Source organism: Megalobrama amblycephala, linkage group LG24 (genome assembly GCF_018812025.1).
Source record: "Megalobrama amblycephala isolate DHTTF-2021 linkage group LG24, ASM1881202v1, whole genome shotgun sequence".
Classification (NCBI taxonomy): Eukaryota; Metazoa; Chordata; class Actinopteri; order Cypriniformes; family Xenocyprididae; genus Megalobrama; species Megalobrama amblycephala.
This window is the reverse complement of record NC_063067.1, coordinates 14444101-14469300: the sequence shown is the minus strand read 5'-3', so window position 1 is coordinate 14469300 and position 25200 is coordinate 14444101. Positions and strand designations below refer to the sequence as shown.

Genomic DNA, 25200 nt, shown 5'->3' with positions numbered 1-25200 from the left:
TAAAAAATAAAAAAAAAGATCAAACAGCACCTAAATCCCCACAAGTTGTTCAGGAGGGTTTCAAGAAAAATCCTCTGCTCTCATCCAGAATCAATCTCCAGCATATTCAGTTGTCAGACACGACTGGAACTTCAAATGGGACCGGCTTCTATGGTCAGATGAAACTAAAAAAAAAGCTTTTTGGCAGCAAACCCACCAGATGGGTTTGGTGCACACATGGATAAAAAGTACCCCATGCCCACGGTTAAATACACTGCTGGATCTTTAATGTTGTGGGCCTATTTTTCTGCTGGAGGTCCAGGACATCTTGTTCAGATACCTAGTATCATGGATTCTGTCAAATACCAACAGATAAAAATCAAAACTTGACTGCTTCTGCTAGAAATCCAATAATGGGTTGTGGTTGGATCTTCCATCAGGACAATGATCCAAAACAAACATCAAAACCAACACAAAAATGTGTCATTGAGCACAAAATGAAGCTTCTGCCATGACCGTCCCAGTCCCCTGATCTGAACCCTAAAGAAAATGAGTGAACTGAAGAGAAGAAACACCAACATGGAGCTGGGAATCTGAAGGATCTGGAGAGATTCTGCATGAAGGAATGGTCTCTGATCTCTTGTCAGGTGTTCTCCAAACTCATCAGGCATTATAGGTGAAGACTCAGAGCTGTTATCTTGGCAAAAGGAGTTTGCAAAAAGTATTGAATAAAAGGGTGCCAATAATTGTGGCCAACGTGTTTTGGAGAAAAACATTTATTTCATAATGTGATTTTCCCCCCACTTTCAATTCTTTTCCTTCAATGAAAGGTTAGATTTTTGCTAATTTTATGAATTAAAGATTAAAAGGATAAACAATGCAGATTCATTTTTACAGTCATCTTTGATCATATTTATCAAGGGTACCAACAATTTTGTCCACGCCTGTATGTTCGGAGGCCAGCAATATTAATTCCTCATCCATTTTGTTCCGTTCTCTGCTTGTTGATGTCGTTGTACAGCAAGAATGTTGTGACAGTTTGTAGGAGTTCGGTATTTGCCCCGCCCCTCCTCTACTCTGATTGGACGGCTGGCTAAAAAGTGACAGTGATAAGGTGTGCAGCATTTTACTCAAAGTTGAACATTCTTCTCTCAACTCGCCAAGCGTTCAGCGCCTCCGCTCTTGGCGTTTAAAAAAAAAAACGTGTCGCTCCCATTGAAAACAATTGGATAAGTATGCTAGCCGCTGGAAAAAAAAAGCTTTGGTGGACACACGGCTTACTGTAAACATATTTGCTTGATTTTACTAACTGATGGACACATGAAAATTATTGTATGTGCTAATCAACATTATGTCACAAATATACTCAAGCTTAAGCTCTTTTGAACCCGGAACATTCCTTTAATTAACCAGCAAGATCAACCACATTGTCATCCTTCTCCCCTGTCTCTTGCTACAGTGAGGCATCAGTGATTTGCCATTATAAGTTGCTCTTTCCACTCATAACAATGCTCTATTTCACACGTTCATGGCTGTGAAGGTACAAAAACACACACGTACACGCATCCGCCTCCCACTTCTGAAGTCTCGCGCAGAAGATTCTCTGTTTGTCAATAGTACAAAAAGTGCTAAACATGCTACCTCAGACGGGTGCTGTGGCAGCGTGGTGGATATGGCCCTAAGTTCCTCTTTAGTTTGCCAGAAAATTACCCTGCATTTATACTGAAAATGCTGTACAGTTCAAAGGCGCCTGGAGTGTTGCGTGTGCCTGTCTGTGTAGGTCTGCACATCTATATCTATATTTTTTTGTTATTCTATATGTTAATAAATATTATATATATTTTTATTCTAACAATGTATTAATACATTGTTATAATAAATATATATATAAATATTTTTCAATTAATTTATATACTTTTATATTTTTTGCTCGTCTTAGATCTCCAGTCCAAAACTCCTCTGTCCAGAGGTGTGGAACGCTGTCCAAGCTCCAGTAGATTGTCTCCACTATTCAAAGTATAAAGCTGATGCGTCCTCTGAGGGGAAAGTCTGTGAATATTTGTCAGAGACACACACGTCAACTTGACGTCAGTCTGTGCGTGTGTGTTTGCAGAGCCTACACTCTGGAAAGTACAGCATGTGAGGATTTGTTATAGTTGTCCATTAGTGTGTGTGTGTGTGTGTGTGTGTGTATGTGTGTGTCAGACGGTCTCTTTCAAACAGAGGGCTTCCACAGCATTGCTGGGACCCTGGGACACCCCTCCAATGAGGAACAGCATGTTGGGGGTCTGAATGGAGGCACAGGAGCAGCGAGGGCTGGGTAACGGGGCCACGGGTTCCCATCTCCTCTTCAGCTGGTTATAACTCTCTACTGACGCCAGCGGGGACGGCTGGTTACCTGAAAGCACACAATACAACAGAACAAATCATTGTTGCAATTCACAAACAAAAAAAATATTTTTAACAATGGCTTACTTTGATATAAACCATGAAATATACCTAATGTTGCCTTTTCAACACAGGATTAAACGATGTACCATAGATGTGAGGTAATCTAGATTATTGCGTGAAGAAGTTTTCGGTCCAAAAATTAGAATCTCTGTTTTTCCTAATACTAAATTCAGTCTAAATGACTAAATACTGTCTAACACTTGATGGCTGCCCTGTTAAGTCTTCGTCGTCAGCTAGGAACCTGGGTGTGCTCTTTGATACCAATCTTTCATTTGAAGGCCATGTTACTAGCATCTGTAAAACTGCATTCTTCCATCTGAAAAATATATCTAAACTACGACATATGCTCTCAATGAAAAATGCAGAACAGTTAGTTCATGCGTTTATGACCTCAAGGCTAGACTACTGTAACGCTCTACTGGGTGGTTGTTCTGCTCGCTTGATAAATAAACTACAGCTCGTACAAAATGCAGCAGCTAGAGTTCTTACTAGAACTAGGAAGTATGACCATCTGAAGCTAATCCATCTGAAAGCACTGCGAGATTAAGCTGCTTATAATGTAAATTTGAAAAAACTACATGCGTCAAGCAGCATTTATTAACATACTGTCCAACAAAAGACAATATTTAATAACATGTTTTTACTCCAAACTCACATCATAACAACAGTTGAGCATCCTTCTGTGAGATGATGTGGCTTCTTACACAGAATAAGGCAGTCATTTGTTTATTAGTCATGTTTAATCAATCAAAGCATTTAAATTTTCTGTTTATTGTGTTATTTTCTTCTGCGGCAGGGCATCTTTGGAGTTTCTGCACAAGAGCGCCCTCTGGTTTTTCAGATGGAGAAGCATTTACTACTGATCACAGAGCCATACAGCTCTGACAAGCTGCGCAAATAATCGCAGCCTTTGCAAAAACACTTGCAGTTTAATTGCAATAAATCGTGCAGCCCTAGTCAACATTCAAAACAATATTTCCAAATATATATATATATATATATATATATATATATATATATATATATATATATATACATACACACACTATTACTAGTTAAAGGAACACTCCACTTTTTTTGAAAATAGGCTCATTTTCCAACTCCCCTACCGTTTTCGAATCCATTCAGCCGATCTCCGGGTCTGGCGGTACCACTTTTAGCATAGCTTAGCATAGTTCATTGAATCTGATTAGACCATTAGCATCTTGCTCAAAAATGACCAAAGAGTTTCGATATTTTTCCTATTTATAACTTGACTCTTCTGTAGTTACATCGTGTACTAAGACCGACGGAAAATTAAAAGTTGCGATTTTCTAGGGCGATATGGCTAGGAACTATACTCTCATTCTGGCATAATAATCAAGGAACTTTGCTGCCGTACCATGAGTGCAGCAGGTGCAATGCAGCACCTCTCACAAATGTCTCCATGGTTGCAAGGCACACTCCCTGTGCAAACAGGGGGTCACAGGCGGTGCGTAATATCATTGCATCTGCTGCACCCATGGTACGGCAGCAAAGTTCCTTGATTATTATGCCAGAATGAGAGTATAGTTCCTAGCCATATCGGCCTAGAAAATCGCAACTTTTAATTTTCCGTCGGTCTTAGTACACGATGTAACTACAGAAGAGTCAAGTTTTAAATAGGAAAAATATTGAAACTCTTTGGTCATTTTTGAGCAAGATGCTAACGGTCTAACCAGATTCAATAAACTATGCTAAGCTATGCTAAAAGTGGTACCACCAGACCCAGAGATCGGCTGAATGGATTCGAAAACGGTAAAACTCAACTGTTTAACTCTAGGGAAGTTGGAAAATGAGCCTATTTTCAAAAAAAGTGGAGTGTTCCTTTAAATCAATAATAAAATGCAAGTCAATAATAAAAGCCATTTGCTTAATTTCAGAAACAATGTAATATACTTTTTAATAATTAATTATATATTATATTTTATATATAAACAAAAACTTTAAGCAGGTTTCTTTTGAGAAAATGCACTAAAAATGTTGATGACTCATCCTGCACTACACAGATTTTTGTCCAATCAGATGCTAGAATGAGAAGCTCCTCCCCCAACACCACCTAAAATCAACTAGCAAGTAGCAAAGCATAATCCACGACTGTGATGCAAACTATTGGCTATTTAAAAAAAGGGAGGGGGGTGGTGAGGGGGTAATGAATACTGCTTGTCCAGTACTAAAAGTTAATCAAACACTCTAAACAAGTCTCCCAGTCCACATGTCAAAGCCTAAAAGAAGAATTTCCACATTTAGTATTGAGTATTTCAGTGTGAGCTGCCTGGATTCACAGGCAGTTGTGCAGAAAGCAATGCACATTAGACAGCCTCTCCAGCCATTCAATCAACACAACACCCTCTCCACATTAGCATACAGCATCCACAGCGCTCTCATTCTCACAGCACACACACATTGCGGATGTTTCTCGCAGATGAAGCACTTGCCACCTGGTGGGTTTTGGGACTAAAACAAGTTTGAACAGGTGGCTCAATGCAGATTTCTTCAAATTATGTAACTCCTACAGATTCTGTGGCTTATGCTTCAGGAAACTTTTCCTCTGATGTTGCAAAATAAATAAATAAATAAATAAAAACAAAGTTTCCCTGGTAAATCCTGGCACAAACACTGCAGTTGTAGTGAACGACGAACATTTTCTCATTTTCCCCAGGGTCAGTTAGACCAGGCTGGATGTATTCACTCTTTTGCCTTTGGTGCCGAGACCTAATTCATCATACAGTACCTGCCACTAAGTTTCAATGCTTACTCAAATTGAACTGCAGATGATATGGACGGGCTGGTGCGGTGACTATTGTTATCATAATTTCCTGGTAGAACAAACACTTGGGCAAATCCGCTTGTGGTAATCAAAAGTGTCACGTCGAGAGCTCCTGCATGTTGCTACGCATCTTCAGGCGCTCGTATGTTCACACAAATACATATTTGTAAAAGCAGATTTGTAGAAGCTGTTTTTGCAAGGGCTGGATTTATCTTTCACTCTCAGGACAATTCTCACCACCATCTTTGAGAGTGGTTCCCTGGGGTGACAGAGAGGTTTTGTTTTTCATTTTAATTCTACCCCACCTTAAAATAACATTAAAACTGTGCACGTATTTCTAACAGGCAAAATATCGTAAAAGGTCAAATACATGACATCCAATCAAATTACCTCGTTTTTTGTGGTCAACGCAGCGTGCATATTATAGGTTGTGTGCAGAGAGGGCTGCCTTAGCAAATCGTGCTACATTACTTCCATTCTTGACCATTTACGTTTGTATAAAGTGGGGTTTTAGCACTTACTAGCATGAAAAAAACTCTCTTCGATAGCAAAACGTGCAATACAATGCGCCACTTGCTTTGTTACTGAATGAATCAATGACTCACTCATTAAGACAGTGACTTACCGCCACCTACTGGCAGTTTTAGTTTAATATTTAAAAGTATAACTTCGTTTTTAAAGGTGCAATATGTAAATTTTAGGAGGATCTATTGACAGAAATGCAATATTATATACATAACTATGTTTTCAGTGGTGTATAAAGATCTTACATAATGAACTGTTATGTTTTATTACCTTAGAATGAGCCATTTCTATCTACATACACCGCAGGTCCCTTTACATCGAAGTCGCCATTTTGCGCTGGCATGTTTCTACAGCAGCCCTAAACGGACAAACGGACATGTTTGCTTGACTGGCTACTCTCTGCTGTCTCAGAGGATGACATCTTTGTCCTGTGTTGGCCACCGTAGCTTCTCTATATTGCAATTCGCAACCTCACTACACCTTTAACATCATTGCATAATCTCTCTATTGAACATTTTTTATTTGAAACATTATTTTATTAAGGTCTTTATAAATGCACTGGATTGCAATCAATTTAAGTGGGCAAATATTGTCTCTTTAATGGAAAAGGTGTGACTGCAGTCTAAGTGAAAGAGGTGGGATAACACAGAAGGATGTTAAATGCCTCAGGGGGTACACCACTCTAAAAAGTTTGCACCACTGATCAATAGGGAGCTTTCCACCTTACAGAAATGAAAATCTGAAATATTACCGTTAAATATATCATAGATCTAAATCTAAATGTTAATTAATTACACACAGCTAAATAAAGCTCCTATTCAGCAACAAATAACATTAAATGAAGCTGAACCATCAGCAGGAATCAAGCTAACACAAAGCAGATTTCTTAAGCTTTGTTCAGACTGTACACAAAACTTATATGGTGTCTAAATCCAAATTGACAATTTGTAAACTAGTAATGCATTGAAACTTTTTTTTTTTTTTTACTGAAACGAAAATTTTAATTTAGTTGAAAACTGAAACCAAAACTAAAGTTTGGGTAATTGAACTCTTTTTAGTGTTCTCAGGTGATACATTTTATGACAATTTCGTCCGAATATTCTTGGTTGCTGAAATGTTGTTCATCACTACAATCAAACTACATATACTACAATGACAGTATAAAAGCCATTTATGAAACATAATCTGATTTGTTTGTTCATAAAGTGTCTTAAATATCCAGTGTTGTTATGGTAACAATGTAAACATCAACACGATGCCAGGTTTTCTCACGCTACAACTGAGAGCAGCTGTCAGAGTGGAAAGAGAGGATGGAAAGTGGAAATTGTCTCTTTGCTCATGTCTATGGTGACATCTTGCTGAACTCGCAAGACACATGAGAGAACATTAAGCAACTGAGGCATTTTACGCAGTTATGCATGTAATGCACAAAACTGTCAAATCATTCACTACATAGTGAACGGGACTAGAAGGAAGAGTATGAAAAATGAGTCATCACAAATGGCAAAAAGGACAAAAATGGCGAAATTCAGACAATTTTTGACAACATGTCACGTAATCATCCAAATATGACAAACAAAGCAGCTCTTGAGTAAATCAATCTTAATTATCCTAATTACCTTAATACAATCACTTTGGAAATACATTAATTCAATCATTTCTTTACACTGATGCTGCCATAACAGACACTTTTTCGGGTTTCTCCAAAGCAGAAGTCGTCATAGTTGGGTACAATTCTATTGCGGTGAATGAGAGAATACATTAAATATATTTTTTGTGTTTCCAATTGCTCAAATAGCAAAAGAAAAACTCCACAATAGTGTTTTCACAACTTTAAAAAAAGAGAGAAAGATGTCAACTTTGTTGTATTAGAAACACCCTCACAGCAGTGTTAACTAGATTTTTGTAATTTGATGCAAAGCTAATATAATACTAAGTATAGTGTTATAAATGTACAGTACAGTCCAAAAGTTTGGAACCACTAAGATTTTTAATGTTTTTAAAAGAAGTTTCGTCTGCTCACCAAGGCTACATTTATTTAATTAAAAATACAGTAAAAAACAGTAATATTGTGAAATATTATTACAATTTAAAATAACTGTGTACTATTTAAATATATTTGACAAAGTAATTTATTCCTGTGATGCAAAGCTGAATTTTCAGCATCGTTACTCCAGTCTTCAGTGTCACATGATCCTTCAGAAATCATTCTAATATGCTGATTTGCTGCTCAATAAACATTTATGATTATTTTCAATGTTGAAAACAGTTGTGTACTTTTTTTTTCAGGATTCCTTGATGAATAGAAAGTTCAAAAGAACAGCATTTATCTGAAATACAAAGCTTCTGTAGCATTATACACTACCGTTCAAAAGTTTGGGGTCAGTAAGAATTTTTATTTTTATTTTTTTTTAAAGAAATTAAAGAAATGAATACTTTTATTCAGCAAGGATGCATTAAATCAATCAAAAGTGGCAGTAAAGACATTTATAATGTTACAAAAGATTAGATTTCAGATAAACACTGTTCTTTTGAACTTTCTATTCATCAAATAATCCTGAAAAAAAATATTGTACACAAATATTTTGTACAATTGTACACATTAAATGTTTCTTGAGCAGCAGATCAGCATATTAGAATGATTTCTGAAGGATCATGTGACACTGAAGACTGGAGTAATGATGCTGAAAATTCAGCTTTGCATCACAGGAATAAATTACTTTGTGAAATATATTCAAATAGAAAACAGTTATTTTAAATTGTAATAATATTTCACAATATTACTGTTTTTTTACTGTATTTTTAATTAAATAAATGTAGCCTTGGTGAGCAGACGAAACTTCTTTTAAAAACATTAAAAATCTTAGTGGTTCCAAACTCTTGGACTGTACTGTACCTACATTTAAAAAAATTTGCAGGATTTACGATATTGATGACCGTTAAAACGTGTCATCACGGTCTGTGAAAAGGGTCTATACCTGAACTAATGAGCATATATAGGCATAACTGAGTACATTTGAATGAGGCCATAGATGATTGAGGGACAAATCATCTGAAGAGCAATTTCTCAAGTATGGACATAATAGCTGCCATTAATTCTGGAAAGACACGAGGAGCTACAGGGAATGAAGCATCTCTTCCAGTTATATCATTATATCTGTGTGTGTGTGTGTGTGTGTGTGTGTGTGTGTGTGTGTGTGTGTGTGTGTGTGTGCATAAGTCTGTATCGCCTGAGTGTCCAACAACAGCAGCTTAAAAGGAAGAACAGAAGAAAAAGATGATGAAAAGAGGCCACTGAAAGAGACACAAAAATAGCTCAGAAACAGCACCAGATAAAAAAAAATGAACAGCAACAGCAGTGACACTAAAAATGAAGGGAGGAAAAGACACACCTGCGACATGACACGAAGACATGAAGGGGGGACGGGGTAGAAAGAAATAACAACAACTAAGAGAGGATAGATGGAGCAGGTGAATAAGGAAGTAGTGCGACGCTCACATTCTATGAATAGTGAAAATACACACGCACACAATTCTCCATTGGCTCCTGTGATGCCTGAAATTCGGTCTATTTCTAGACAGGAAAATATGAAATAAAAATGTGCCATGTATAATCTGCAACGCTCTGCCCTAAATATCATTTTTTGGGAAGATGCAGAAATTTCTCGCCCACTCTTTGAGCTGACATTTATTGAAGAAATCTCTCTTTCTCCCTCTAGTAATGTATCCACAGACAAACAGACTGGAAAAGAAATAAGGCAGCATTTGAGCCTGATATTCAGAGCCTCTTCACTGGAGCGTAAAGACTCAAATGAACAAATCATTTCATTTAAAGACATGCCAGTCTAGGGAACAGGCTGTCGTTGAGCAATTTCACATGTTCATTGATTCATAATGAAGCTAAGTGTGATTCTTTGACTTTCCAATTAAAACTAAGTTCTGCTTATAAATGAAACAAATGGATAAGGGAATGTTGATCGAACTACACGCTAAAAATATCAATGCAAATTATGCAGATTGCTTCCTAAGAGAAGGTCGCAGGGTTCGTAAAGTTGTTCAGATGTGGCCTGTAATTGTTGTCGATGTACTGTGAGGTAGGTTCTTGTTGCTAGGTGATATTAGTGCACAGTACTTACTCATGGCTGCACATAAAGACCTGACATAATGAATCCATTTGCTTGATCTGCCATTTTATTAGGAGGCCGTTTCTGCCGCAGGTTGTTCTGAAAAATGACAGTCCCTGTGCTGCGCTTTGTAGATTTCTTTCCTGATTTTCTAAACTCAGTTGATCCTATTTGCATAATCTATTCAACGTCGGCAGTTACTTACCGAGTCCCCCCGCAGCGATGACCCGTCCACCGAGACAGCCGGCTACAAAGTCCGCCCGCTTCTCTCTCATGCGACAGCTCCGCGTGGCCTTCATCCACACACCTGCACACAGGTGAAAACAACCACCAGAGGCTAAAGGTCAGAGAGGGGTTTTATTTATATAATCCCCCGGTTTCACAGACAAGGCTTAATCCTAGTCCCAGAATAAAATAAACATATATTTGAGCTCATTTTATATTTTACTCACCCTCAAGCCACCCTAGGTGTACATAACTTTCTTCTTTCTGATGAATACAATTGGCGAAATATTAATAAATATCCTGATACGTCCAAGCTTTATAATGGCAGTGAACGGAAACCACCGGTTTGAAATTCAAAACAGTGCATCCATCCATCATAAACATACTCCACACAGCTCTGGGGGGTTAATAAAGGCCTTCTGAAGTGAAGTGATGCATTTGTGTAAAAAAACAGTCCCCCTGTGGTGAAAATCAAGTCATATGTCTATCTAATTACCGTTTTGTGTCCGGCGTTGTAAAAAGCAATAGCATTTTACAGCGTTTACCTCAATAAGTTGATTTGGATCTCTGAGCTCGTGCACGTGAGTGGAGGCGGGGCTAATTATCAAATTCATAGATCTGTGTATATTAAATAAGGAAAGGGTGTAGAGTTACATTGAAGCTATTTTAAGGCATTGCGTTTTTTTCACAGGAAAAAAAAAACGTTTAAATGTGCCATTTTGGTGATCAAAAATTAGTTTTAAGGGATAAAATTATTGACTACAGGGGTCTTCAAATAAAAAAAACTAGCTTCTGCCAGACCGCCTTTCATATTCAACTTATGAAAAAACTTGTTTCGTAAGTTGAATATGGAAGGTGTAGGACGTAGCGCAAGTATTTTGAACCGCGAGAGGCATTACACTTTCTCCATAAGTTGAATACGGAAGGCGGTCTGGCAGAAGCTAGATTTTTTACTTTATATTGTGTTAAAATATGGGTATTTTTCTTACACAAACACATCACTTCGCTTCAGAAGGCCTTTATTAACCCCCCGGAGCCGTGTGGAGTATGTTTATGATGGATGGATGCACTTCCTTGAGCTTCAAACCGGTGGTTTCCGTGCACTGCCATTATAAAGCTTCAGGAGCTTCAGGGTGATTATTAATATAACTCCAATTGTATTCGTCTGAAAGAAGAAAGTCATATACGCCAAGGATGGTTTGAGGGTGAGTAAATCATGAGGCAATTTTCATTTCAAAGTGAACTAATCCTTTAACTGAAGGCAACTTGCACTGATATCTTAAAATATGTCAGTGCCATTGTTTTGTCTCAAGATGTACACCAGTAAGATTTTTTTCTAAGGCATGTTTATAAAAGCTGTCCTAATCCTGGCTTAATCTAAGCCCTGCCTGCCCGGGCCTATATTTATTTTATTATTAAATTTAAATGATAATGGTGGTAATAATCAAGTACGTTATAGTTTTCATTATTAAAACAAATATTTCATTCAATCAGCATTGTCATGACATCATTCCTTGGCCTCAGAGCGATCAGTCACATGGCTTTCATGGCTTGGTTTAATAACTTCCATGGTTTCTATCATGAACTTTCAGGGGGTCCAACAACAGTTGTTGAGATCTCTCCAGGTATTATACCTCCTTGGGGTCTTCACAGATCAATATAAAACACCAGCATATGTCCCTGATTCACTATAATCTAGCCAGATGGGGCATGTTGCTCATGGTCATTTGTAAGCATGTGGGGACCGGCTAAAGTTGACATGGAAACCGTAATGTATCATAATGACTGCAATAAAACAACAAGCGGGCACTGAAAGTCAGAGAGAGTTCAGACTCGCACACACAGTCGATCTGCCCTGAACTATACAAACGGCTTGAGGCACAGCTTTAGCGAACAAACAGCTGAGAAAGTCATCTCTCTCTATTTTTGAACATTTAGTCTTCAGAAAGTCTCCCTGCATGACACTATATGCCTGGGAGCAAATTTATGCCCTCACTTATCTCAGACGTCCCCATAAACGTCGTCTTCACTCACTCTTTTTGAAGGCACTTTAAAATCTGTTCACTCCATTTCCTTTCTTTGTTAGCCATCTGCCATCTCTTTCAACTATTCTGATCTCTGAGCACTCCTGTGTCTTTCAATTCATCCCACATATTCTCCCTTCTGTCTGCCTCACAAAGAAATGCAGTCTGTTTGAAAAGTACTCTATAGGCCACTATTTCCTCGCCCACACACTCTTACCTGTCCTCACTGGACTAAATAGTCCTCTTGCTCAAGGTAACAGGATGATGAGCTGAGCAAGAGAAATACTCAGCTGTATCCCAACCTTGTCCTGACTGATGGCACAATATGCAGAACGACTCCACTTTAATGGGGTCATAACAATAAGAGATTTTCCTTGTGACTTTTTTGCATGTTAAATAGTTATGCTAGTAGGTGGCAACAAGGGACTGACTTTATGAGTGAGTCAGCGAATCATTTAATTAGGCTTTCATTCAGACACTCGGATTAATTCAGGAACAAAATAAGTTACTGTCTATGAGTGAGTCATTGAATCATTCGGTTAACTGTTTAGTTCAAACACTATTTCATTCAGGAACAAAACTTCCTTGACTTGTCAAAAGATTAATATATATTTACATTCCACTACCTTTTATATGGCTTTTGTACAGCACATTTCAAAGATGATGTTTACACATAAATCTTAAAGGCACAGGAGCACAAAACAGCCTGTAGAATTCTAAAAATAAGCATCAAAGAGAGAGTGTAAAATGGTCACGAAAATCTAAGTTATGATTTGTAGTAAAAAAAAAAAAAAAACTTGACTAACATAAGTAGATCAAAGGGAAAAACATGATAAATTAATACTGATATTAACAGGCATCAGTGGTGGTTCCTCATTTCATGTGGTGGCTTATGCATTTCATGGACATTAATGTTCATGTGAGAGTCTCCTATATAATTATAATGAAATATATAATTTGATTCAGTACTTTGTACAAGCAGGACGAAGACAAATAGGTTGAAGACTACAGGGATTCAAATATTAATAATACACTGCTTCCTGTCAGCTGTCAAAAAAAAAAAAAGGAGAGCAAGACAGACATTGTTGTCTCCTCTGATAATGAAGCTCTGCATTTAAGCACATCCTCTCTAATAAAACAGATGTGCTGAGAAACACTGAGAAAGAAAGCAAAAGATCAAAGATATAGGAAAAATTTTTCTCAACCTGTCTGTCTGTCTTTTCCTTCACACACACACACACACACACACACACACAGCAAGGCAAAGCATGGTATTTAATGAGGTGTGGCGGCCCAGCGTGACCGGTCAAACTGTTTTTAGAAGAGAGAAAGCCATTCACCATCTCACTAGGCACAGGTAAGCTCATTGTATGAGATTAAAGCACATTGAATGGAGAAAGAGAGAACAGTACAGAGAAGAAAAGATTTGGATGGAGGGAAGAAGAGAGAAACGGTTAAGCTGGAACAATTTCCACCTCCCGCTGCCCCTTCTGAAACCGCAAGATAAATTGGTTGAAATTGCCAGTGACTCCATGCTGACAGGAGTCTGAGTGTTTGTCTCTTTCTCTCAATGTGCATGAGACGCAAATGGAGCTGAATTAGGGGCAGAGGTCACAGATAACACACTACATCACACCGACATGGTCAAATTTGATGGTTTATGTAGCTATGTGTACAGCGATGATGGCTTCTCTCATCTGTAGATCACATTTCATTCTCAGATTCAACCGTATTCATCTGAGTCAATTAGACAGGTGAAGGGAACATATTCCAGGTCATAGCTGTCCAAAAGGTCAAATCTTCAAATTTACCTCCCCGCAAAGGTCTGAACAATCATAATATACTGTACATTATTACAGGAGCAAGTATGTTGTATAGCTAAAGAATCAAAATGAATTTCAGAAATATTCATTGTAATTTAATAGTTTAAATGCATATATATTTCTTCTGAGGAACAAAAAAGAAGATATTTCTGTCCATGTTTGTTTATACAATGAAGGTCAATAGGGTTCAAAACATCAAAACTTATATTATAAGAAGATATTTCAAAATATCTTCCTTTGTGTGCCACAAAACACTCATACAGGTTTGGAACGACAGGAGGGTGAGTAAATAATGAATTTTTGTGTGAACCACTCTTGTGAAAAACAAGCATGCTTAATTGAATGTGCAATTGTATTGTACCTCAAATCTTTAAAAAAAAATATATATTTTTTAATACTGTACATGCAGATAATATAATATTAGTGAAATAAAAAGGACACTTAACTGTATTTATAGAGAGTGCACTTTCATGACACACTTAACACACTTTTAAAAAGTGCACTTTGTAATAAAGTCAAATTAAATTTTACTTTAAAACACATTTCAAATTATTGTTTTAATAATCTTTTTTGTGCTTGTTTTGATCTGTTGACTAACAGTCTAAAGTTCATGTACTATTTATAGTTTTAACAGTAGTGTGTTATTTGATAGTACATTTAAAGTTAATATATTATAAATGTACTAAATTGCAACTTCATCAAATGTGCAATTACAAATATAAATGACATAAAAGAATATTTTAGCTTTTAAGTACATTTGGCAGTACATAAGTCCTACTTAAGTGTGCCAAAAAAAAAAAAAAATCATTCTTAAATTCAACTAATTGCTTTTAATATATATTAAAAATATAATACATATTTATTTAACTGTAAATAACAAGCAAATACAGTGCCTCAGGGATGACACATTTTTGTAGGCAAAACCCGGAAGCGAGTTAGCATTTTAGGACTTCCGGTTGGAAGAAACAGTCAGACGCGCGCCTCTGAAACATGGCAGAAGAGACGCGCATTTAGGTCTGCGCATGCGCATTAGCTTGATCCAGCCTAAAAAATACAGTTTTTTGTCATGATTCGAGCGTTTGGACAAAACATTTATAAGACAGCTGTTGTCAGATTTCATTGGTGATTTCAAATATGAAATGTAATCGTAAGGTTGGCGAACAGTTTTGGAGAATTTGATGTTTCCCCATTCAAAGAGATGATGCCCAGGATGCCCGAGAGGTGTTTCAAAGATGGCCGCCGAGTGAAATGACTTGTCTTAAAGGGACTTTGGCTAAAGTATGCTTCTTTTTTACCATTTCCACAGTTTGCCGGAACCAAATCTGGTCTGCAGTCCACTAATTGGAGAGCACTTCCCGAGATAAAACTATGATGAAAACCTATTATCTTACCATCATGTACTCTTCATTTCGAGAGCTGAAAATAAGAAAGGAGGAGTCATACATCATAGCAAAGTCTACAAAGCACTGCACTTTCCCTTTGAACTGCTGCTTTAGATTACCTGTCTGCTTGCCTGCCTGTCTGTGTGTCTGTCTGTCTGTCGACCTGTCGCTTGCTATTGAACCAGACATGCACACAGCTGCGCTTCTCTCTATAGCTAAAGAGCAGGAGGTGTTGCATGATTGACAGTTCTGCAGGCTCAGAACAACGACCCAGCTGGAGATGAGACCCCGTGTTTATTTAAAGCCCACAAATCAATCATCTCTTCTCTTTCTATTACACTCAGACATGCGCACACAAGCACAGACCCCTCAGGAAAAAAAAATCTAATTTTCAATCAAGTGTTTCAATCTACATTTGTCTCTCTATGTGTGTCTGTCTACATATTTTCTTCATGTATTTTAATCATGACTCATTACAGGGCTTCAGCCAAAGTCCCTTTCAAGTCCCTTTCACTTTCACAAGTGGCCATATTTGCAACACCTAGGGGCAGCTATTTCAGGCATGCAAAACCAACTCATATCTACTTGAATTGGGAAATACCCAAATCTCATAAACTGCTTGGTGAACTCACATTTATAAAACTAGAAATCAGCAACAATTCTTTTTTTTTTTTTCACAAACTGTCTCATAAATGTTTCTTAAAGATCAAATAGAGTTAAAACAGTGTATATCAGTCCCAAGTCAAGTTTCCTAATCTAGTTGTCTAATAAACCTGGCATTATGTATACAATGTTGTTGGCTTTTTGATGAATGCTTTGAATGAGTAGCTTTGGATAAAATACATAAATATAAGTCAGGTTCCGGAAGTAAAAATTCCATTCATTCTCCATAGGAAAATTGTTTTTTACTGATGACTTGTAAACAAAGACAGATATACTGTGAGATCCAAAGCTGATGATATTTCAGTGGCGGCACTAGGGCGGGGCTTGCTGGGGCTAGAGAGTACAACAGTGCCCGCCCCCTTTTTCAGCACCGCTGGTTCCGGAAGTATTTTTTCCATTCATTTCTCCCATAGGGGTTTCAAAAAAATCTTTGTTAAAGCATTATAAGCCATGAACCAGGTCAATCGATTATGTCATTTGTAATCAAACAGGATTCCTTGTGAAAAACTACAACGGGTGGAAGGTGACCTTTCTAACGATTATGTCATGTGTGGCGGCTCGCAGAGAAGCGCAAGACCAGCATTTGTGGTTAAAAAGTATATAAATTATAAAGACCATTATTCCTCGTCTGGGATCATAAAACTGCAATTTGGACCTTTCACCCATTGTACCCCACTGAAGACCACTATGGAGAAGAATCCTGGAATGTTTTCGTCAAAAACCTTAATTTCTGTTTGACTGAAGAAAGACATGAACATCTTGGATAACATGGGGGTGAGTAAATTATCAGGAATTTTTAATTCAGAAGTGAACTAATCCTTTAAGGCGAAACTTTATTCCATTTATAGTTTCCTTAGAGCAAATATGCCTTGTATAATTCATAAAATTATTTAATCAATATATTATTTACTATTATTATTATTAATAATTTAATAAATTCTATATATAAAAATAATATTTACTTTATAACAAAACAAAATAAGGCTTAAAAAAGGAACTAAGCTTGAAAAGGAACAAAGACTCTGTTTGAAATTTGTAATTCATTTAAAGTCGTTATGCTTGCCTTTCTGAATAAGTATTCATCTTCGGACACACCCCTAGTGATGACATTGTGCTTTTTTTTTTTTTTTTAACCTTTGTACAGTTTATCAAAATACAGTAACATACAAATATATCAAATCAGGCACAATGGAATGAAAGTGGTATTTTGATCTCTACTGTGAATCGCATATCCACAGTCTGCTGCACACTCTGGGGACCGTGGGACTGATTAGAGCAGATCGATGGGCTAATCCACGAGAGCTGTGCACTATATCAGTCAGTGTGATGCTGCAGAGGAGCGCATGTGGAGTTTGTGTTATCAGAGCCGCCGGTCCAGATGGTTCTTGTGAGGCAGGAGAAGAGAGTTGAAAATAAGGAGAAATGACAGGAGTGTATTAGGAGGGAATGTGTAAGGTCAGTCTGAGAACGAGGGATAAAGCAAGAGGGGAGGAGTGAAAGATGTGACAGCAGGACATCAATGACAAGGAGTCACACAATGGAAAAACCGTTTCTATCATACCTTAAAAACCTTTAGGGGGAAGTTTGTATTAAATCCTGCGTTGGTGGTGCACACAAGCCATTTCTGCATGCTGTTACTGTGAATAAGGATGAGGGATCCAGCATTGTTGCTAACGCCACACTCATTCATGTACAAAAAGCCCCGAAAACACAAGCCGACAATAGCAGCCGTCACGCCTAATGAATGAACACACCGCCTGTACGGCACAGCACACAGTGGCTGAGGTAATGAGTCTGTGTTCAGAATGAATGTGTGTGCTTTTATGTCTACAAAAACATCAACTGAAGATTTCATCGCGTGAAGCTAAACCAACCATATCAAAGAGATCTCACTTGGATTAAAGGGGTCATATCGTAGATTTCCCCCCCCCGAGGTCCGCTTATTAAAAAATCAATTTCTGAATTGCATTATTTGAATTAATCATTTTTTTATACAGTACAGTCCAAAAGTTTGGAACCACTAAGATTTTTAATGTTTTTAAAAGAAGTTTCGTCTGCTCACCAAGGCTACATTTATTTAATTAAAAATACAGTAAAAAACAGTAATATTGTGAAATATTATTACAATTTAAAATAACTGTTTTCTATTTGAATATATTTCACAAAGTAATTTATTCCTGTGATGCAAAGCTGAATTTTCAGCATCATTACTCCAGTCTTCAGTGTCACATGATCCTTCAGAAATCATTCTAATATGCTGATCTGCTGCTCAAGAAACATTTAATGTGTACAATTGTACAAAATATTTGTGTACAATATTTTTTTTCAGGATTATTTGATGAATAGAAAGTTCAAAAGAACAGTGTTTATCTGAAATCTAATCTTTTGTAACATTATAAATGTCTTTACTGCCACTTTTGATTGATTTAATGCATCCTTGCTGAATAAAAGTATTCATTTCTTTAATTTCTTTTCAAAAAAATAAAAATAAAAATTCTTACTGACCCCAAACTTTTGAACGGTAGTGTATAATGCTACAGAAGCTTTGTATTTCAGATAAATGCTGTTCTTTTGAACTTTCTATTCATCAAGGAATCCTGAAAAAAAAAGTACACAACTGTTTTCAACATTGAAAATAATCATAAATGTTTCTTGAGCAGCAGATCAGCATATTAGAATGATTTCTGAAGGATCATGTGACACTGAAGATGCTGAAAATTCAGCTTTGCATCACAGAAACAAATGACTTTGTCAAATATATTTAAATAGTACACAGTTATTTTAAATTGTAATAATTTTTCACAATATTACTGTTTTTTACTGTATTTTTAATTAAATAAATGTAGCCTTGGTGAGCAGACGAAACTTCTTTTAAAAACATTAAAAATCTTAGTGGTTCCAAACTTTTGGACTGTACTGTATATAAATGTGGAGTCTCAATTGATGTTTTACAAAAAAAAAAAAGTTATTTACTCACCCTCTAGTTTCTTTCTTATGTGGAACCCAGGTATTTTGAGAAATGCCTTTTTGTGTTTTTTGTCCATACAATCAATGGTGTTCCACAGAAAAAAGAAAAGATTGGAACAACATGAGGGTGAGTAAATGATGACAGAATATACATTTTAAGGGATAACTTCCTAAAGATTCAATAAAAACCTCTTTGTAAATTCAATAAAAATTCTATAAAAACTTCTTTGGAAAGAGTTATATTTTTGGTATATGTTGTGCACATTTTGGTATATCGCATAAAAAAACATGAAAGTGCATGAAAAAGCCAAGATGTGCATTAATTCTAAAAGTGCACACACACACACACACACACACACACACACACACACACACACACACACACACACACACACACACACACACACATAAAAACGTATGCTCTCAGAAAATCTTGCGTGAATTTGCCTCAACAGTGGATGTGATTGGATAGCTGGACTAACTAGCAGACCAATCGCAACGCACAGCATCTCAAATGCTGATTTGATCATTCTGAAATGCCCGAGTCTGTAATCAGAATGATTTGGTATAATGACCTCCCAGAAGCATTTCACATGATTCCGTTTCCAAACACCAGGCATCCAAATGCAAGATAACATGACATTTATTATTGCATTTCATCTGCATGCTCTGCTCATTTCGGATGTTTTTACTTTTATCTGTAGTTCTTCTGGTGTTTGGCAATAATAGCATCTATCCTGTTTACACTGCAACACTTTGAATACTATTACCCCACTGACGGGACACTGGTCACTTCTGAACACAGTATAGGCATCAGTAATATGTACATTTCAGAAAAAAACATTTATGCAGCTTGCAGTATGCTTTCAAAGTACAAATGAACTCTTATATCAAAAGATTAAGGAAAATTTGATTCCTTGTGATATAACCCCTTTAACTCTTCCCCTGCCATTGACAGAATTTTCCAGCTTTCTGTGTTTTCACTGTTATATGGTAGAGGGTGCTATTATGCATCTTCTGAAAGAGTACAGAATCTCCAGATCAAAACACAGGAAAAAAAAAAAAAAGAGCAGAAAAGAGCGATAATAGCGTTGCTTATGCATGTTGTAAAAAACATGATTTTCTCAGTTTTTTGTTCAAAATGTTTCTTTTTTTTTAATGAAACTTACCCACATTTAAGTAAGCAATAAGTATTAGAGGCTGTGCTATATTGTGAATAAGTCACGGCTGAAGTGACTTCACGTCGTGCCTGCAACCCCTTCAGCTGTGACTTATTCACGATACAGCACTATCCTCGAGTACCTTATTGCTTTTAGAAAACCTTTTATGAAGTAAACTTTTTCTACAAGCCTTCCTTCCGCCATAAAAAATAGTCCCTGACCGTGAACCACAACAGAAGTTACATTTTCACACCTTTAGGGCCCTATAATACACCCAGCGCAATGCGACGCAAGGCGCAGCGCAAGTGTGTTTGCTTGTTTGCGTCCGGCGCCGTTCGCGTTTTCCCGTTCAGCGCCACGTCCTTAAATTAGTAAATGCATTTACGCCAGTTAGCGCACCCATGGGCGTGCTGGTCTAAAAAAGAGGTGTGTTCAGGCGCATTGCCGGCGCACTGCTATTTTAAGGAGCTGAAAATAGACTAAAGTCTAAAGTCAATGGCGCAATATTTTTTTGTTAGAGCGCGTTGGTAGAAACTGCGCCTTTGGGCGCGTCCACAGTGCACAGTGCGCACACAGGGATGCGCATCACACAAACATGCCAAATATTAAAAACAAAAGGATTACAGTGTAAAAGAATATTATTGTGTAGGCTACATAAATATAAAAATGTAGCGATGAATAGTCATTGCGTATATTAGAATTAGGCTACCTATTTTCAATTCAGCGTATTACTACTTATAATGATGAACGAAATTGGCTAATTAATTGAACAATCGTGCCAATACACACACATATATATTAACTGACTCATCGCGTGTACGCCATGTAAATAATCCGCCATGGCGCGAGCGCATCTCGCTCTTAAAGGGAATGGGAGATTACACTCTGATTGGTTTATTGAACGTTACGCCTATTACTCATTAAGAGAATAGGGACAACCCATTTCAAAAATGCGCCCCAGCGCATGGAGCGTTTTTCCGTCGTTAAAATAGCAAAAGTGGATTTGGACACGCTCTGAGTGCACCTGCGCCGTGCGCTTTACACTTTGCGTTTAGATCGTTAAAATAGGGCCCTTAGATGTCTTTATGAGTGTGTCAGTCTAGAGGCCTGCATTTCTGCCCGAGTCCTACAGTCCCCGACTTATTTATGGCCCATGGGCTGGGCTTCGGGCCAATTTTCACATCATAGCTGAGTATTCATACGTCACGCACCCGCAGCACTTAAATGGAGAAATCGCGCAGGCGCCTTGCGCACATACATAACATAGCCTATCAGTTCTCACAATTTTAACTTGACATCACAGCCTGTTTATTATCAATCTGTGGCGTTCAGCGCTATACTATCGACTCACTTAAAAAACACATGTGAAGGATGTATTGTTGGAATGGGAGTGAAGTACAAAGCCTATAATTTACATAATACATAATAGTTTAGCATTTAAATCACGAATATGAAAACATTTGGATTTGATTGGAGAGGTAGGCGACATGTTCTTTTATTTTTCGTTGTGTTTCTGTTCTGAATAGGCTACCGTTTATAGGATTTGTTGTCTATAGCTATATGTTTATGGTTTGTTTTCTTTTTAAACCGTCTAACTGATAGTATTAATTGGTCAAACTTCTCGGTTAACAGTTAACCAGTCAATTATGCCTAATTAAACTTTCCAATGCGGATGCCGTGCTTTTTCTCCATGATTCTCTTTCTCTATATGAGAGTGTTCTTCTGGCTGTAGCATTTTTATCTCATTTTTCATTTGAAAATAATAATGACCATGTTCAGTGGTGAAGCTTTGATTTTTGATGCATAGCTGTGGTGTAAGGTAAACAACCTGTACATTTTTTTTAAAGCCAGTTTTGTTTTTGTTTTTTTTGTTTTTCCACACGCTGTTACGAGCCCGCCTCAGCTTGTAATATATCTATGGCTTTTATTGAACAAGTGTTGAATTGAGAGTCTAAATCGTTCAAACGTGCTCAACTCACTGTCGGCCGCTGCGGTCGTCACTTTAAGAAACATAAACTTTAATTTAATAAACAAAGAAGTGCTCCAAACATTTTTCTAAATTAACTTAATAAAGAAACAAAAAGGATTACAACTACTTTGCAATTAAAAACAAAACTGGACAAAACATTTTAATGGCTGCAACAAAGGCTGCGTTATGGAGAGGATTAAAAAAAAAAAGGGTGCTCCAGTCGGGCTCGGGCCGAAAATTCTGAAAGGCTGACGGACATGGGCCGGGCTAGGGTCAGAGCGTCTCGGGCCTAGATTTGTGGCCCGTGCAGGGCTCTATGTCAGTTAGTAGTGAAGACTTTTATATTGAAAACACTGATTTGTTTTGAAAACGGAACATGTTCAGATATCCATACAACAAAATATTAAGCGGGCATTTTGTGAAAATGTTGGTGGTAGCTGGCAACTTTAAAAAAAAAAAAATGCTGGCAGGGAAAGAGTTAATATACACATCACATAGTGCGCTATGCATTTCTCCTCCATAACTCACAATCAAAGAGTCTGAGGCAAGATCAGCTATTACAGTAGCCACAGGGCATTACATGATCACATTCAGCCATATGGTAAAGAATGCGACTACAGCGTCCAGTGATATGACAGAGTAATATTAGCCATTTGTTCATGAGACACATTAAGCAATATAATTCAATTACTCATGCTCAGTGTTTTTTTTTCTGGCAGTATGATTTATATGTTTCTCTTATGCTGCACTGGGAAGGCGACTTCTGCCATTCATTGTGCATCTGCTTTCATTTCTTATCTGCCCTCTTGAAGTTGATTGCAATTGAAATAATAGTTTACCTTGTCATTTAAAAAATAATCTATTTCTGTGACAGCGCTGAGTGAATGTGTTCACAGAAGCACTGTAGTACTTTCAATTGAGAGTGATTGGATGCTTTGGACGCAGCACAAACTCTCATACGCATATTTATGTAAAACTGTAGCTAAGAGCTAAATGTTGTGCCATAGTGCTGTTCATATACATAAAAATCTCTAAAAATTCTTATACATCAACTGAATTGCATTTGTGCAATTACAAGTCATACTTAGCCATACTTAGAGTCATAACAGGATGTTAATGCATATCTTAATATGCATGCTAACAAACTATGGTTGATCGGTCATATTATATTTGCATGAGGCTAAGGAAGAAGACTGGCCAAGAAAACAAAGTTTCAAACAAAAGCAACAGAATAAAGAGAGAAAACAACATGAAAGTATTAAAGGTGACAGCACAGGAGGTGGCAATGAGACAGTGTGTGACAGAAAACGAATATGAGAAAAGAAATGGGACAGGGAGAGAACGAGAGACAAACAGCCACAAAGAGTACTGTGGAAGGTGTTTGATTATACTATGATTCTTCTAAAATGTCAAAGGCTCTTTGCATGCACTCTCACTTAGCTCTGATAGACAGAAAGACAAAGAGACAGAGTAATCTCCACTCAAATACTGGCAGATGGACAAGAGGAAGCTGCCAGAGGATAATCAGACCTTATGGGCAGCGATCCTCTGATGCACACTTCACTTTCATCCACACACATTTGCTTAATTGATTTGGCATGTTATAAATGCTTAAAACATTTATGTGCAAATGCACTGCAATATTTCTCTAAGGGTCACTTGGATTTATTGTACGACAAAATGTAAAGGGATCGTTCACCCCAAATTTCTGCCCTCGTTTACAACCCATATGCACTACATTACAAGTAATACAAATGCCTGAAATTTAATTCATTATTCACTAACACTATTTCTCTCCATTCAAATATGGATGGTGTGTTATACCATATCGTCGCTGCCCGATGAAACTCACGTATGTCCAAAACGGTTACTTTTCAGGAAGTGAAAAAAACACCGTATTTCAAAAGCAGTTGAATGTAGGGTTGTCATACTTGGTACGGCATCTTTACATGTAACCATATTCTTTCCAGTGTAATGATATAATCCACATTTGACCAAAATTGAGTTTAAATGGACATACGTGCATATTTTACAGTAACGGTGGTCGATACGCGTTCTTCCGATCATTAATTAGAATGGCCAAGTCGCGTTTCATATTGACAGATGAATACGCTCAGTTTATTAAATAGCCTACGTCTTAGTTTATTAAATACGCTTAGTTTATTTAATATTAATTATAAATTTATTAAATGTCTCTTGCAAACTATGAAGGGACAATGAATCAATACACTGACATGGTAATGCTAGACAGATACTTTGTTTGCACAGTCCTACGTAATTTTGTCACTCCTAGACGTACGTCTGGCATCAGGGGGGAAACGTTTACTTGAGAAAAGTTGTCAAAAACAAACGTTTGCTGATACTTCTCACAGTGTTATTCGGCTATCCAGTGCTGAGCTTCGATGAAACTTCACAAGACCGGCGAGATGCTTCCACAGGGCGGGAGATACGCGGCGTGATTGACAGCTTTGACACCAAATGGATATACGTGAAAATCAGATGACATGATTTCACAACTTTTCATTGGCCATTTAGATATGTGAAGCATACTGTATACGGAAATGAACCTGGACATTCAATCCGTCGAAAAATCTCAAAATCGGCAAAATGGACATACGTGGTTTTTAATCGGACAGCGACGATATATGAGTTTCAGTGAATAACTTTAATTTCATCCTTTTTCCCTCACAAAACTTCAGAAGATATGAACAATAGTGCAAAATTGATTCATTTTATAATACTTTTATGAAGTTTATATGGAAAAGAGTGAGCATTACATTCTTCAACATTTCTTTTTTGTGTTCTGCTGAAGACAGAAAGTTTTCATACAGAATTTTTGAACTGTGCCTTTAAAGAACATTTTGTTTGTTAATTAAAACCGGAGGGAAAACAGTAAGAAACTTCAAAGTTCAGCAGCTCTTCGCAATAAGAATCGCTTTGATATAAACTAAAAAGCCATTTGTAAATGTAGTTCAAAATACAGCCTGACAAATCCCAACAGATTAAACATGCAATAACTGTCATGCATATTATTCTGCTTGAATTCGGGTTGAATTCATTGAAAAAAACTGCTTTTGAGTATTTGAAAAAGAAATGCCAGGAAATGCCTGTACACTGTGA

At 37.2% G+C, this 25200-nt stretch overlaps 1 protein-coding gene across 4 annotated transcripts in view; it reads right to left on the bottom strand.

Annotated features, from left to right (window-relative positions):
- Window positions 1–772: 772 nt before the first annotated feature.
- klhdc8b (kelch domain containing 8B) overlaps window positions 773–25200 on the bottom strand; it is a 136214-nt gene continuing 111786 nt past the window's right edge. For all 4 annotated transcript variants that reach the window (XM_048178165.1, XM_048178164.1, XM_048178166.1 and 1 more), the window contains 2 exons: window positions 10073–10174; window positions 773–2377 (listed from right to left, as the gene is read on the bottom strand). In XM_048178165.1, coding sequence (XP_048034122.1) covers window positions 2181–2377; window positions 10073–10174 — 299 coding nt within the window. In that variant the 3' untranslated portion in view covers window positions 773–2180. The remainder of the gene's footprint in view (window positions 2378–10072; window positions 10175–25200) is intronic.